Source organism: Camponotus vicinus, unplaced genomic scaffold, assembly GCF_025532165.1.
Source record: "Camponotus vicinus isolate PSW18456_S1 unplaced genomic scaffold, iyCamVici1.0 SCAF_8, whole genome shotgun sequence".
Classification (NCBI taxonomy): Eukaryota; Metazoa; Arthropoda; class Insecta; order Hymenoptera; family Formicidae; genus Camponotus; species Camponotus vicinus.
The window spans coordinates 2,118,458-2,132,500 of NW_028141980.1; the positions used below are offsets into that span (position 1 = coordinate 2,118,458).

The following is a 14,043-nucleotide window of genomic DNA, read 5'->3' on the forward strand; positions in this document are numbered from 1 at the left end:
TGATAACCGGGAATATGTAATTCGATGGGAAGCGCGTTTATCGCACGATTTAAGAGACCGCTACCTCTTACGATTCTCGCTGACATTCGTAGCAATCTTTTATTAACGGTGGCGGACCGTCGATGTGCGTTCGCTGCCACGGCTGATTGTAATGTCGCATGCACGAACGATATTGTCGAACCTCCGAATCAGCTTTTATATATTCTGGAAGCTTGTCCCACAATCGTTCCACGTAATCACCAAAATTTTGTAGTAAAACAATCTTTGGGATATACTGCAGTTGTTCAGCGGTAAGCCGGAAAATGTCTCTTTCATCCGACAGAAGGAGAAACATTTTGATACTGAACGGTTTCGAGTTGAGACACCTCTATAAATAGGTCTCCCCCTCGTGATCATTTGCAAAATTGATTCGAAAGAGAAAACATGCGGTTCGTGCGACAAGCGCGGATAATCAAAGTATCAAATTTCGATGATAGACTAATATCGGAGAAAAAAGTACGCAAGCATGGAAACATGCTACCGACTACTATACGCGGTATCGTTTGCGGCCCTTCAAACTGCGGTAAGACAAACGTGTTGATTAGTTTGATAGAAAGTCCATATGGTGTACGTTTCGAGAACATGTACGTATACTCGAAATCGCTTCAACAACCGAAATATAGATATTTGGAAAATTTACTAGCACCTATAGACGAAATTGGTTATTTTACATTCTCTAATAACAGCGATGTCATTCCACCGAGCGAGGCGCTTCCGAATTCCATCTTTATCTTTGATGACGTGGCATGTGACAAGCAAGATACGATAAGAGAATACTTTGCAATGGGTCGACACTCGAGCGTCGACTGTTTCTATCTTTGTCAAACGTACGCCAAGATACCTAAGCATCTTATACGCGATAATGCGAATCTTTTGATTTTATTTAAACAAGATGGTACAAATTTGAAACATGTGTACAACGATCATGTAAATACCGACATGTCTTACGATGATTTCCGCGCATTGTGTCAGAAATGTTGGCAACGCAAATATGGCTTCGTAGTCATTGATAAAGACAGCATGTTGATCAATGGACGATATAGAAGAGGATTTAACGATTTCGCGATACCGTAAAGCGATCAGTCGTCATCGACACATCGATCGAGCATCATGAACGGCGATCATGAAAAGATTGCGATAGAGATTGCAAAAATGAGCGAATCAATTCGCAAAAAATATCGCGCTTTGAAAACTGGTAAAATGGAGGAAGACGTTGCATTGGAAAGACAATTTAAGCCAATTACCGAACCTTTAAAACAGCTTATCGAAAATACTGTGGAATCTGATGCGCCGAAAATTGAACCATTGAGTTTAACGTTTGGAGAGAAGCACGAGGAAAAAATAAAAGAGTCGAAGCAAGGAATAAAGCGAGCACGGATAAATATGCCGATAAACGATTCGCCGATATATTCGACACCGAATCGATCAAAACGAAGGAAACAATTTTCTAATATGGCTACTGTTTCTACTCCGATAAAAGTACAACCGCGTCAAACAATGCCATCCCCGTCCGTCGAAGAAATTTATGAGACCACGCCCGATTCGTTTGTAACATCGGTCCGACATGAATTAGAAACGTCCGAAGGTCAGAAAACGTTCCGAGATCATTTTGGTCCACTAGCGCAAAAATATATAGGAGCTATCATGAGTGTTGATAAAAATAAGAGTATGGATTACGTCTACGGTGTTAAATTTACCAGCGAAGGAATGATGCTCGGTGATAAACGTTTCGATGTGGACATGGAAGATAATATAATTATCGATGGAATAAAATATACGGGATCCGAAGGTATCTACGATTTGATTTTTAGAAAATTTCCCAATCATAAAAAATACACTCAAGACGATTTGTATAAATATCAAAGTATATTAAAAGCAACAAATGCGCATAAACGTGACAACAAAGTTAATAATCCTATTAAAAGTAACAAAGGATACAAGTACAAATATATAATTGCACCATTATTCCCCGATAGAAAGGTGGGAAGAGGTATAGACGCGCCGCACACCATGACGCTAAGCGACAACATGATCGATTACGTGCATTGGAACGATCCCAACGAATTGGTAAATCGTTTGCGATTGCTGGACGCCTCGCGTCGAGCCGGCAACAATGCTCACGACAATGAAATCTTGTCAATTATCGAAGAACTTCGCGAGGCTGGCATTATTATAAATTAAACTATGCGTCAACGATACATGTCATTCGGTCAAAGTTCTCGGTACTGAAATGTCGATTAATAAATTTGGATTATCGCTCGGAACGTCGAATAATTTGTACTATCAATGGAATGGATTATTGAGAAATTACGTTCGCGATAACGCTCTCTGCCAGACTACTACCGGCTTTGACGCAAGGTCGCGCAAGATTCAACGTGTAGCGCAACCGGAAACTGATACTGACGCCGTCAACAAACGATACGTGGATAAACTTTTGAGAGATCGACAGGGAGAAATTGAACAAAAAATTATCACGCTTGAAACACACGTGCAGGCGCTACGAATAATGATGGACGAGATAAAGAATGTGCTGAGATATGCAACATCTGACTCGACATAGTAAACGAGAGATACTAATATCGCAATATTAATTATGCCTCGATCAAACGTGCGAAAGAAGATAAACACCTCCGAAAAGCGACAACTTGTCGAGGAACTACATGCTCCGGCGAGAAGAAATTTTCCACGAAGACGCGTCATTGTACGCGGATACGACGATCTGTGGCAGGCGGACGTGGTTGACATGCGTTCGTATTCTCGACTCAACAAGGGTCATAAATACATACTCACAGTTATCGATGTGTTGAGCAAGTATGCGTGGGCCGTACCGCTCAAGAGTAAGAGCGGAAACGAAATGTCCGAAACGATCGCAAAGATTATTGGAGACGATAAAAGGTGTCCGAAAAATTTTCAAACCGACAGAGGAAAAGAATTTTACAACGCGAGTGTGCAGAAACTCATGAAGAAACACAACATTAATCATTACTCGACGTATTCCATTATGAAAGCCTCGGTCGCGGAACGATTCAACCGTACTTTGAAAAACAATATGTGGAAAATGTTTACGCTCAACGGAAATTACAAATGGATCGACAAGCTATCTCGACTTGTTGCAGAGTACAATACGCGAAAACATCGCACTATCGGTATGAGACCTGCCGATGTCACTCCAGCGATCGCTGAAAAACTTTTAAATACGGTGTATAGCAACGTAAAAATTGCGGCTCCGACAAAATTTAAAGTAGGCGATTCTGTACGCGTGAGCAAATACAAGACCATCTTTGAAAAAGGTTTCACACCTAATTGGACGACCGAAGTTTTTAAGATTGTCGAGGTGCAGAAAACTAATCCCACGACATTCATACTCGAAGATTCGCGTGGAGATCCCGTCGCTGGAGGATTCTACGAATACGAATTACAACGCGTCGCTAATCCCGACGTATATCTCGTGGAAAAAATTTTGCGGGAAAAGGGTGATGATGTATACGTGAAATGGTTGGGAATGAATAAATCATACAACTCTTGGATACATAAAAATAGTGTATTATAAATATTTATTAAAATAATATACATATAAACTATATAAATAATTTAATATATAAATATTTAATAATATAAAAATACATAAAATGTATTAAATATAAGAATATATACATGGTTATGTACAAAATATACAATTAATAATAAATAAAATATACATTTATTTACAATGGTATTCTATAATGTCCCCACGGTAACGTATCGGTGGTTTCGGGTACGATATACCGCTTATCGTCGTACGGACTCAGAGCAATTTTCGTCTCGCAGATCGTGTATACTTGGTGCAGTTTAGATCGTATACACGACTGCTGACGCGTCATTTCAATTTCTTCTTTCAAACACCGCGTGTAATCGTCAAACGTTATCGTTCTCGCAACAACGTTACTCTTGACACCTTTAACTTTCTTCGTATCCTTTTTTCCATTCACTCGTAACGCGTACATCTTTGCTCTGAGCCCAACGAATTCGGTCATTATGGTACCGTTGTTTTCGTCCTTCATCAGGCCCGGTACCTTTTTATTTACAAGCGGTATACCGTACGCATTATCCACTGCATAATCGCTCGTGTCGAATCTGATGATATCGCGCTTCATATTCTCATACACATCCGCACACTCAATGTGATATATGAGACTATCCGTATCGGTGTACATTACCTGGCATTTGTCGCGATACATTGGCGTCATATACTCGTGATGAAACTCGTACAAACATGTCTTGGATATGTCGAGTATGCACATACCCACGTAAATCGGTTTGTAGAATTTCACCTCGAGTTTACGCAATTCCACAGCGATTAAGTTTTCTGAAAAAACGCTTCTGCTGTGGAAATTTGGTTTCGCAATCATTACCTCTGCACCGTACCGACCATCCCACTTTGTTAATAATTTAACATCGACACGATTGCGCACATTTTCCATCGTTTTACCAAACACTGCATTGTTCATTAATTTATATAAATTTTTTTCGAAATCATTTTTAGCCAATGTTCTAAAATGTGTATTTAATTCTATGTAATTTCGAAGCCACGGAGATTGTGAAAACTGTAAAATTCGATGTATTTTTGTAACGCGAAGACCGTGACGCGTACACTGCTGCAGGTTGCAGTAGTGTATCACGTAACGTTTCTTATCGTATAGCATTGCAAGCAGTTTGAATTCCCGCTTGCCAGGTGGTTTGTCGCGTGTCGGGCAAAACGGTAGGTCAGTGTGTGCATCGTGAAGATGTTGCGGGTACTCGAGGTCCACTTCGAGGACATAGCCTGTAGGCGAATCTAGCGCGATGGATGATACGTCAAAATTGGTCACGTCGTCGACCCATCGAAAATCGGCGTAAGGTAACGGTTGACACATTGCCCATCCGTACAAATTATTTACATCAAAGTACATCAAGTATGATGCTGGTTTCGATGGATCGTACGACTCCATGTACTTGTTATTAGCGCGAGCATATCTACCCGAACATTGACTCAGACCACCGCGTATACCACGTTCGATGAACATAACCATGTCGATGTCAGTAAGCAACTCGAACGTAATTTTCGTATGCTTCAACATGGCGTCCCACGTGTATCCGGGGAGAGTATAGTAATACGCGGGGTCGAGTCCGTAACTTTCGATACATTTATCTCGAAAGTTTTCGAAAATGTCGGCTAATAACAAGACATCAATTTTAAGATATAAATCGCTATATTCGCCTAGCGTCCGAATGGAGAATCGCGTCCAGATGTTCTCGGCGTGCGCGTAATCGCTCTCGGATACAGTGTCACCGGTCAAGGAACTGTAAAATGATTCGCGCGGTGGTAAACACGTATCTTGCAACCTATCTACCGAGTCGATGTATTCATACGGAAATACACCTTTCCGCGTTAACAAATTGAAATTTTCTGTTGATAAATTTTGATATTCTGATTTTAAAATTTTGAGTTTGTCTTTATCCAAAAACGATGCCAATTTGTCGAGACTCGATGCGAGAAATTTGAATGAATCGATGAAACGTAATTTTACATGATTTTTTGATTCTTCATCCATACAAACATCTTTTGTGAATGAAATATATTTCTCTTTTGTTATCGGAAGTAACTCGATTTTCCCTTCGAACGATGTGGCTATTTCCTCGATAATAAAGTGTGAATCATAACCTGATAAATTATGAAAAACTATGGGAATACAAAAAGATTCTTTATAATTTAAATTGCAATTTGAGTGTGCTGGACCTCTGTATCGCCCGGTTAGATGGCAATGATCGCGAACGCGTGTATCGTCTTCCACGAACGGTTTTTCGCATATATGACATTGAGTGGCGCTATGGAATTTTTCCCACTCTTCGGACGTCAAATTTACCATGGGGACATTTGTTTTTAAAATATTTTTTACACGTAACGCTAAATTTTTGAGGTCTTCGGCGAACCAAGCTATACAATCGGCGCTACGACGCGAATGATATGCCGATAAAGATTCATCATACGAACAATGTACATAGTAAGCTATACTAAATACTTGGTGATGTTGATATGCGTTTTTCTCTTCATCCATCTTGGCCAGAACGCATTCCAGGTCGGCGTAGACCACAAATGGAAGCCGCTCCTTCCGATTAAAGTTATTGAACTCGAGCCACTTGTCCTTATCGCTCGGCAATCGGACAGCGCAATCGTTCATCTTTCCACAGTCGACCGTATGCAACTGCAACTTGGCGTCCGAATCAAAGTAATGTAAGCATCTGTAAAAGAAAAATTTTTTAAAGATTTATATACAATTTGCTACATAACTTATAATTATTCAAATAATATAAATTAAACTTACCGGTCGCAGATATATTTCTTGTGCTCCTTTTTGCTCAATTGTGAGCTCACGAGCCGGGATAAATTCTTAATCCAAGTGAAATGTCCGACGCTGTTGTCGTCTTCAATGTACAGCAAGTTGATATGCTTGTCCTGCTTCTGCTGCGAAAGACGCATCGGGACAATGCTGTTCTTGTCTTCGATGCTGTACACATTTATAGAAATGTCATTGGCAAGTTCAAAATTTTTTATTTGGTTCACAGTCACTGGAAACTCAATGTCCCGGAGATTCAGCACTGTCGTGTAATGTGGGTACGATGATTCCCGTTCCGCCTTTCTTTCGGCGGGGTATAGTGCGGCGACCACTGCCCACGCGAAACATGCATTGTCCTTTGATTGTACATTAATCACCGCTCTTTTCAACATAATCTCCCGCGGTAACTTAATGTGACATCCCGCACGCATAGGATTATACTTATTTATATTTACAGTTAAATTTAATATTCGCGACAAAGCCCACCCGCTGTCGCGTTCCTGAAACTCTTCCAGAGACGCTAGGGTGGGTTCGATAACGCGCCGTTCGTACCACTCGTGTAAATCGGATGTGCGAAAGAGTTCATAGTTTCGCGTATTGATACTTTTGTTGGCGCGTTTATCCCCAGCCACAAATTCACCGTTAAATATTGTGTTCACTTTCACATTATAATGTTTTTTCATAACATCCTTCACATGTTCCAACACAATGTCTTTGGCATCATCGAGAAACTGGCGCGGTTCGATGTGATTATAATTTATCACTGCACCAGTCAATATACGACTCTCGAACGCCGTATCAATCTCGCGCCACGCAAGTCCATTTTGACGCGTGCTACATCCGGCACCCGTGTGTACGAAACGTCCACGTACCGAATTTTTCAACCCTTCGAGGCGCGCGATCCGAGCAATCAGCGATTGTCGATATCCGATCGATAATCGCGGTCGCTTGATGCAACTTTGCTCTTCCAACGACTCGATATACGTATCACATCGTTGCTCCCACACAATGTAATCTTCCAATGAATTCACCAAAGTGGATTGCTCTCGCAAACTTTGTTCCTCCATATTGTATCAGACTTGCGAAATGCGCTTCCCAATGATAGTTCCGGATGTACTTTAACAAAAATACTGGTGGGGTGTGCCTCTTGATCATGATTTATATACTGTCTCGTGCATATCATCGAACATTCTAGAATGATTTCATCTTAAAAATTCCCTGGAGTAGCGTCTGCAATTTAACCTTGATAATTTCGCGTTTTGTCACGTACATTTGAAAAATCTAACGTGGTTGCATCGGGAGCAGTCGTAAATCGGCGCTTGATTTTAGCACATTCAGCTAAATCTTTGTCTAGGGGTGATGTGCGTTTTAACCTTGACGGTTAATCTTTGTTCTGATGTGTAATTTAACCTTGATAATTTCGCGTTTTGTCACGTACATTTGAAAAATCTGACGTGTTTGCATCAGGAGTAGCCGTACATCGGCGCTCGATTTTAGCGCATTCAGCTAAATCTTTGTTCCGATGTGCATCTTAACCTTGAAAATTTCGCGTTTTGTCACGTACATTTGAAAAATCTGACGTGATTGCATCAGGAGCAGCCGTACATCAGCGCTCGATTTTAGCGAATTCAGCTAAATCTTTGTTCTGGGGATGATGATGTCATCGCAGCCGTACATCGGCGCGACAAAATTTTAGAGGAAATTAAAATGTCGTGTTAGCAATAATCCCCTCTACATTGCAATTTGCGATACTATTTGAATTGATATTAATTCTAATACGATCAGTATTGCATCAATCGCGCGTGTGAAAGGTTCACTGAAGAAATCGACATGAATTTTTACGTTCCGATTCGAAACGGTGAAACTCCACCGTGTAAGAAGCAAAAATGCGACACGTAAGTTTCAATCGTTTAAAAATTTTATTTATTAATTTTTTTAAATATTGATCTAATTATTTATATTTTTATAGCATTCAACCTAGTCGTGCGACTCACATACTTGGAAGAAGATATGCTTTAACCCCAACGTCGTACAAGTATTTGGACATTGGAATAAGCGTTGGAGCTGTGTCGTACGTGGAACTGATTCTCGGCGATAATCGAGGCAATCAAATAGTGTTGCCTTTCTCAACGTGGAATTTGTTGATGCAGAAGCAAGCAGACGTTGAACAATTTCTACAATCGACTGCTCTCCCATTAAGGATTGGAGATCTAATGCTTGAAATGTATCAATCGAAAATTGTAAAACTCGCATTATGCGAAAATTCTTTGTATATGAAACCACAAACATTATTACATTTATTTAATTTTGAAAATTGTATCGATCATATGCATAATTGGTTATGCGAGAATACGTATCTCGTGAATGAAAAATTTAAACAATTTGAAACTGTTTTACAACGTAACAATATTACTACTGTATGCGATGCTGTAAAAACGATACGCGATAGTGATGTCTTTAACAGCGAATCATTAATCGATTGTGAATTACTAACATGTGCTGTAAATGATATTTTTTACGATGCTTGCAATAAATAATTATTTTTATTTCATCTATGATTTTAATTCTTTCCTTCCATACGAATAAGAATAGTTATACTTTTCTCAACACGCTCCGCTAAAGATGTAGAGAAATGCTGAGGTAGATGAGACGTGATGTCCTAGTTGGAATGAGACAAAAGATATTAAAAGATATATAATGAAGAGGAGTCTGCGACATTAGAATATTATTTCTTTCGTTGTTCTGTGTTTCGTTAGTCTTGTGTTACGTTAGTGCAATGGCTGAAGACGATGTTATTATCATCGATGACGATACGGATGATGATGATTATTGGATGGAAAGAGAGAGAGAAATGGATGAGATGGAGAGAGAGAGAGAGGAGAGAGAAATGGAGGAGGGATCATCCGATGGGAAACCTGATTTCCGTTTTCGGACTAGTGATGATGAAGAATTACTTCAATACGAGCGGGAACAACTTTCAAAGAAGAATCTAGAAACTTCAATCGTTCAGTTTATAAGACATCAAGAGCTCGGCTTGGAAAAACCTCGCACAAATTCTTTGAGGACATTTCTTCTAGCTCGAGAAATATGTGCGCGAGATTTTGCAAAATATCATGGATGTAAATGTTTCAATATAGAACCTAATCATTCTAAAGTAAATTGTATTGGAAACAAACTGCGTGAAAATCTCGAATTAATAGAAGATTTTGAAAAATTGAAAGAAGATGATCATGAGAATATACTACGGCGGAAATTGGAAACGTTGAAGGTAAAATATTTTTTGTCGATGTGTAATAAATTTAAAACATAAAATTAATATGTTTGATTTTAGAGTTTACGCGATGATATGAATGGTCGACGAGAGGATAAACAGATATGTGAATCCAAACCTGCATCAAAATATAAATTGTGTGTATTGTATAACGGTGAATGGAAAATGCCATGGAAAGTATTGTAAGTAACTTTCAATTTATAATATATCAAAAGTTCTAAAATAAATTATTAAAAACTATTCAAATGTCTTTTTCTGTTCCAGGAGCGGCTCCACTCAGCCCGACACATCGACCCCTTAGCATTCTAGGAGCGGCCTCCTCCTTAGCCCGGCGCACTCCCCCAAATATATTATTCTTATTATTTTATATTATATATTTTTATTATATATTTAAATTTTATATTTTATATTATTATATTATTATATATTAAGCGCACACACACACACACACACACACACACACACACACACACACACAAAATTGTATAATACACGCACACATTTAAATAAATTTTATATTTTAATTTAAAAAAAAGAAATGTATTTATTTACGCGCCTCTCCTTGCGTTCCCATCCTTTGCGTCTCTCTTGCGCTAGTTGTAAGAATTTATCGTTCTCTCTCTCTCTCTTTCGTACGCGCTATCGTTCTAACAATAAGTCTCGCGTTAGTTGTAAGTCTCGCGATATCTTCGTTCTCGCTCGCACGCGTTATCTTAGCTATTATCGTTCTCTCTCGCATACGTTGTTCTCGCGATATTATAGTTCTCTTTCGTATGCGTTCTCTTCGCGCTATTATCGTTCTCTCTCATTCACAAGCTCGTCGCTATCACTCACTTACCTTTGCGTCGTCCTTCTCCCACCTATGCAGCATCTTACAATGCGTCGTCCTTGTTCCACGTTGACGTCATCCTTGTCGTATGTTGATGTCGTCCTTGTCACACGTTGATGCCATCCTTGTCGCACTGTCCTCTTCACACACTTTACGCTATCCTTTTCAAACCAGTGCACCGTCTTCTTTCCGCGGATCCCCCCTACCCGCGCGGACCCCCTCGTCCATCGGTCGCGCCGCGGATCCCCCTTCTCCTCGCGGACCTCCTCGTCCATCGGTCGCGCCGCGGATCCCCCCTACCCGCGCGGACCCCCTCGTCCATCGCTCGCGCCGCGGATCCCCCTACCCGCGCGGACCCCCTCGTCCATCGGTCGCGCCGCGGATCCCCCCTACCCGCGCGGACCCCCTCGTCCATCGCTCGCGCCGCGGATCCACCCTTCCCCGCGCGGACCCCCTCGTCCACCGGTCGCGCCGCGGACCTCCCCTACCCGCGCGTGACGTCATCATCCCCCGCACGTGACGTCATCATCCCCCGCACGTGACGTCATCATCCCCCGCATGTGACGTTGTCATCATCCCCCGCACGTGACGTCATCATCCCCCGCGTGACGTCACCCCCCCCCCGCGTGACGTCACCCCCCCCGCGTGACGTCATCACCCCCCCCCCCCGCGACGTCATCCCGCGTGACGTCACCCCCCCCCCGCGTGACGTCATCACCCCCCCCCCCGTGACGTCACCCCCCCCCCGCCGGTTCCCCCTCGCCCCTCACCCCCCCTCGGAGCCCCTGGGTTAGAACCGGCCTAGACTTACTACTTGTAATTGTTCATTTATCATTTATTATTATTGCCAACCAAATTGGTAGCGTGCCGAGTTTTTTTATTTAAAATTTTTTTAATTTATATTTTTTTTCATTTTTAATTTTTAAAAAAATTTGTTCTTTTAATTATTTTAATTTTATTATTATTAAATTATTTTATTTTTGTAGAAGATTGAAAAATTATTGACGTAATCTTTCATTTTTTTGAATTTTTAATTTTTAAATAAGTTTTTTTAATCTTATTTTAATTTTCTAGAAAATTGAAAAATCATTTGACGTAATCTTTTATTTTAAAAAATTGATTCAACTCTAACAAAAATATTCTTCTTTATGACAAAAATGTAATAGATTTTAAACGGAACTTCTACCTATTTGTCAGCAGCGGATTATATAAAAGCACATATGTATAAAATTTTATAACACTAACAAACTTAAAGTGAAATTGCACCCCAACTTGACGCAATTTTTTATAATTAATATCAGTATTTTTTATAAAAATAACTATTTTTTGTGAAAATTTTTCAGAGTTAATTTTTTACATAAAGGTAGCTACTTTTTGTGATAGCTATTTTTTGTGAGACGGTTTTTAGATGAACTCGACGCTTTTTCTTTACCTTTTTTTAAAAGGTATTTTTTTAAGGATATCACTTCTTTTTGTATAAAAAATTATGTATTTTAAATTTAATTTCTCATAATTATTATTTTTCATAATATTTATTAAACATTTTTAAATAAACCCACCACGACCCCCGTCATACTATAACAAAATGTGACGGTCTCGCTTGCTTACTATAGATATTTAAATATTATATGATCGTTTTTTACAGATATTTAAGTTTAACTTTTCTTTAAAAGATATTTTTTAAGAATATCACTTTTTATGTATTAAACATTACATATTTTATAAATTTTTTATGGATATTATTTTTTTATTGTACGTATTTATTATACATTTTTAAATAAACCCCCCGTTATACTTTTTCAAAATGTGACGGTCTTTCTTGCCTACTACAGATATTTAAATTATTAATTTTATAATATTGGATATATTTATATATTACTTATTAGACATTCTTCGTAGAAAAAGTAAACAAACATTTTTACCACCTCTAGGCCACTGTTTTTTCTTAACTTGAGCATCATTAGCTTCGATCCAAATATTAGATGTTCCTTCTCTGCACATACTTATATAATGGCCTTCATCAATATCAGGATTTTGAAAAAATATGGCATTTGTCACTTTGTACGTTTGTCCATCTATTAATATCTTAGTCGTTGGAATAGCACATAAATTAAAATCATGTGTCGCTTTCATTGATTTATCATTTTGTGATGGAAAAGATATTAAATGAATCACGATTATCTCTTTTGTCAATATTATTTCTCTTTTTAATAACATATTATTTTTTTCAGCACAATATTCACACGATTCGTTATGCAATTGAAACCAATGTGAAAAAGTAACATTTAACAAATCATTAAGATCATATTTTTTTTTCTCCAAATTATTAATAGGAATAGAAATAATAATATTATTATCAACAATAGTTTTTGTATTATCACAGGTTTTACACCGTCTTGTAGAAACTATTTGATTTCTCATGAGACTTTTTATGCAATCATATTTTTCGCAAAGAGCCATAAGAAAATCAGATGTATTTTGTTTTACTGGATTTGAAAAATATTCTCCTAAATATTGTCGTATTGAATTTGTACTTAGATTACGCACACCATTTTCATATCGACATACTAATGTACGTAAAACATCTGATTTTTCGCAATGAAACAATTGCTGTCTAATAACATTAAAATTTAATAAACATTGCAATATACATATTTACTATTATAGATTTCATTATTATTGCATTATTCTTTATTATAAAATAAAATTCACGTATGAAGAATTCTTTATTATAAAATAAAATTCACGTATGAAGAATCAAAGAAAGTTTTAGAAGTTCAGATTAAATTGAACGATAAAACGTATTGCAATTCTGTCATTGTTTAGATTCTTATCTTAAACAAAATTGAAATTTAGCCATTACTAGGTCTATAAGAGAAAAAAAGAAGTTAAAAATTCGAAATAACTTAAATAGATGTATGTAATAAGTAAATAATAATAATATAATTACTATATATATAAAAGTTTGATATAAGTTTGTAGCGTATCATAAAATCATAACAAATATTATTTTAAGACAGCAACAACATATATAGTCCATCCTCCCAAAACTTAAAATATAGTTTTACAAATATGATGTTACTCTTTTCCTTTAAAGCAACATCTAAACCTTATTCAATACAAGTAATCTATTCATACAAGTTATGGTTACGCAGAAAAAGATTATCTATGTACATAATTATATATAAGTATGTATATCTATGACTCTATAGTTCTATAGTATATAATTATATACATATATATACATATGTGTGTATGTGTGTGTGTGTGTAGAAATTTACATATTTGACTGCGCAACCATAATTATAGTTACATAGACATTTATTACATTTGCCTGCGTAGACACAAATATAGTTACGCAGAAATATTCCCTACATGTATAATTATATATACATTATATATATACAGGGTGATTCTAAATAACTTTATGTTTTTGCAAAAACATAATCTTGACCGAATTCTAAGACGATTTTTACTTTGGCAAAATTTCGTCCGAAGCTTAGTCTTTGAATTATTAAAGAAAGTAGTTAACGTATGACGGGTCGAATACA

The 14,043-nt window shown here is 37.9% G+C and overlaps 2 protein-coding genes across 2 annotated transcripts; one reads left to right on the forward strand and one right to left on the reverse strand.

Moving 5' to 3' along the window:
- Window positions 1–5,499: 5,499 nt before the first annotated feature.
- LOC145975773 (uncharacterized) lies at window positions 5,500–8,173 on the reverse strand. Its single transcript, XM_083106470.1, has one exon. It carries the CDS (start codon window positions 7,457–7,459, stop codon window positions 6,377–6,379), a length of 1,083 nt encoding a protein of 360 aa, XP_082962596.1. The 5' UTR covers window positions 7,460–8,173; the 3' UTR covers window positions 5,500–6,376.
- Window positions 7,012–10,118, forward strand: LOC145975774 (uncharacterized). Its single transcript, XM_083106471.1, has 3 exons — window positions 7,012–9,660; window positions 9,724–9,845; window positions 9,928–10,118. Exons 1-3 carry the CDS (start codon window positions 9,169–9,171, stop codon window positions 9,962–9,964), a joined length of 651 nt encoding a protein of 216 aa, XP_082962597.1. The 5' UTR covers window positions 7,012–9,168; the 3' UTR covers window positions 9,965–10,118.
- Window positions 10,119–14,043: the final 3,925 nt, after the last annotated feature.

Excerpts from the sequence above, each read along its gene's own strand:
- LOC145975773 (XM_083106470.1), bottom strand. The coding sequence starts at position 7,459 with ATGGAGGAACAAAGTTTGCGAGAGCAATCCACTTTGGTGAATTCATTG.
- LOC145975774 (XM_083106471.1), top strand. The coding sequence starts at position 9,169 with ATGGCTGAAGACGATGTTATTATCATCGATGACGATACGGATGATGAT. Across the intron at positions 9,661-9,723 it reads GGAAATTGGAAACGTTGAAG|AGTTTACGCGATGATATGAA; the intron begins GTAAAATATTTT and ends GTTTGATTTTAG. Across the intron at positions 9,846-9,927 it reads AAAATGCCATGGAAAGTATT|GAGCGGCTCCACTCAGCCCG; the intron begins GTAAGTAACTTT and ends TTTCTGTTCCAG.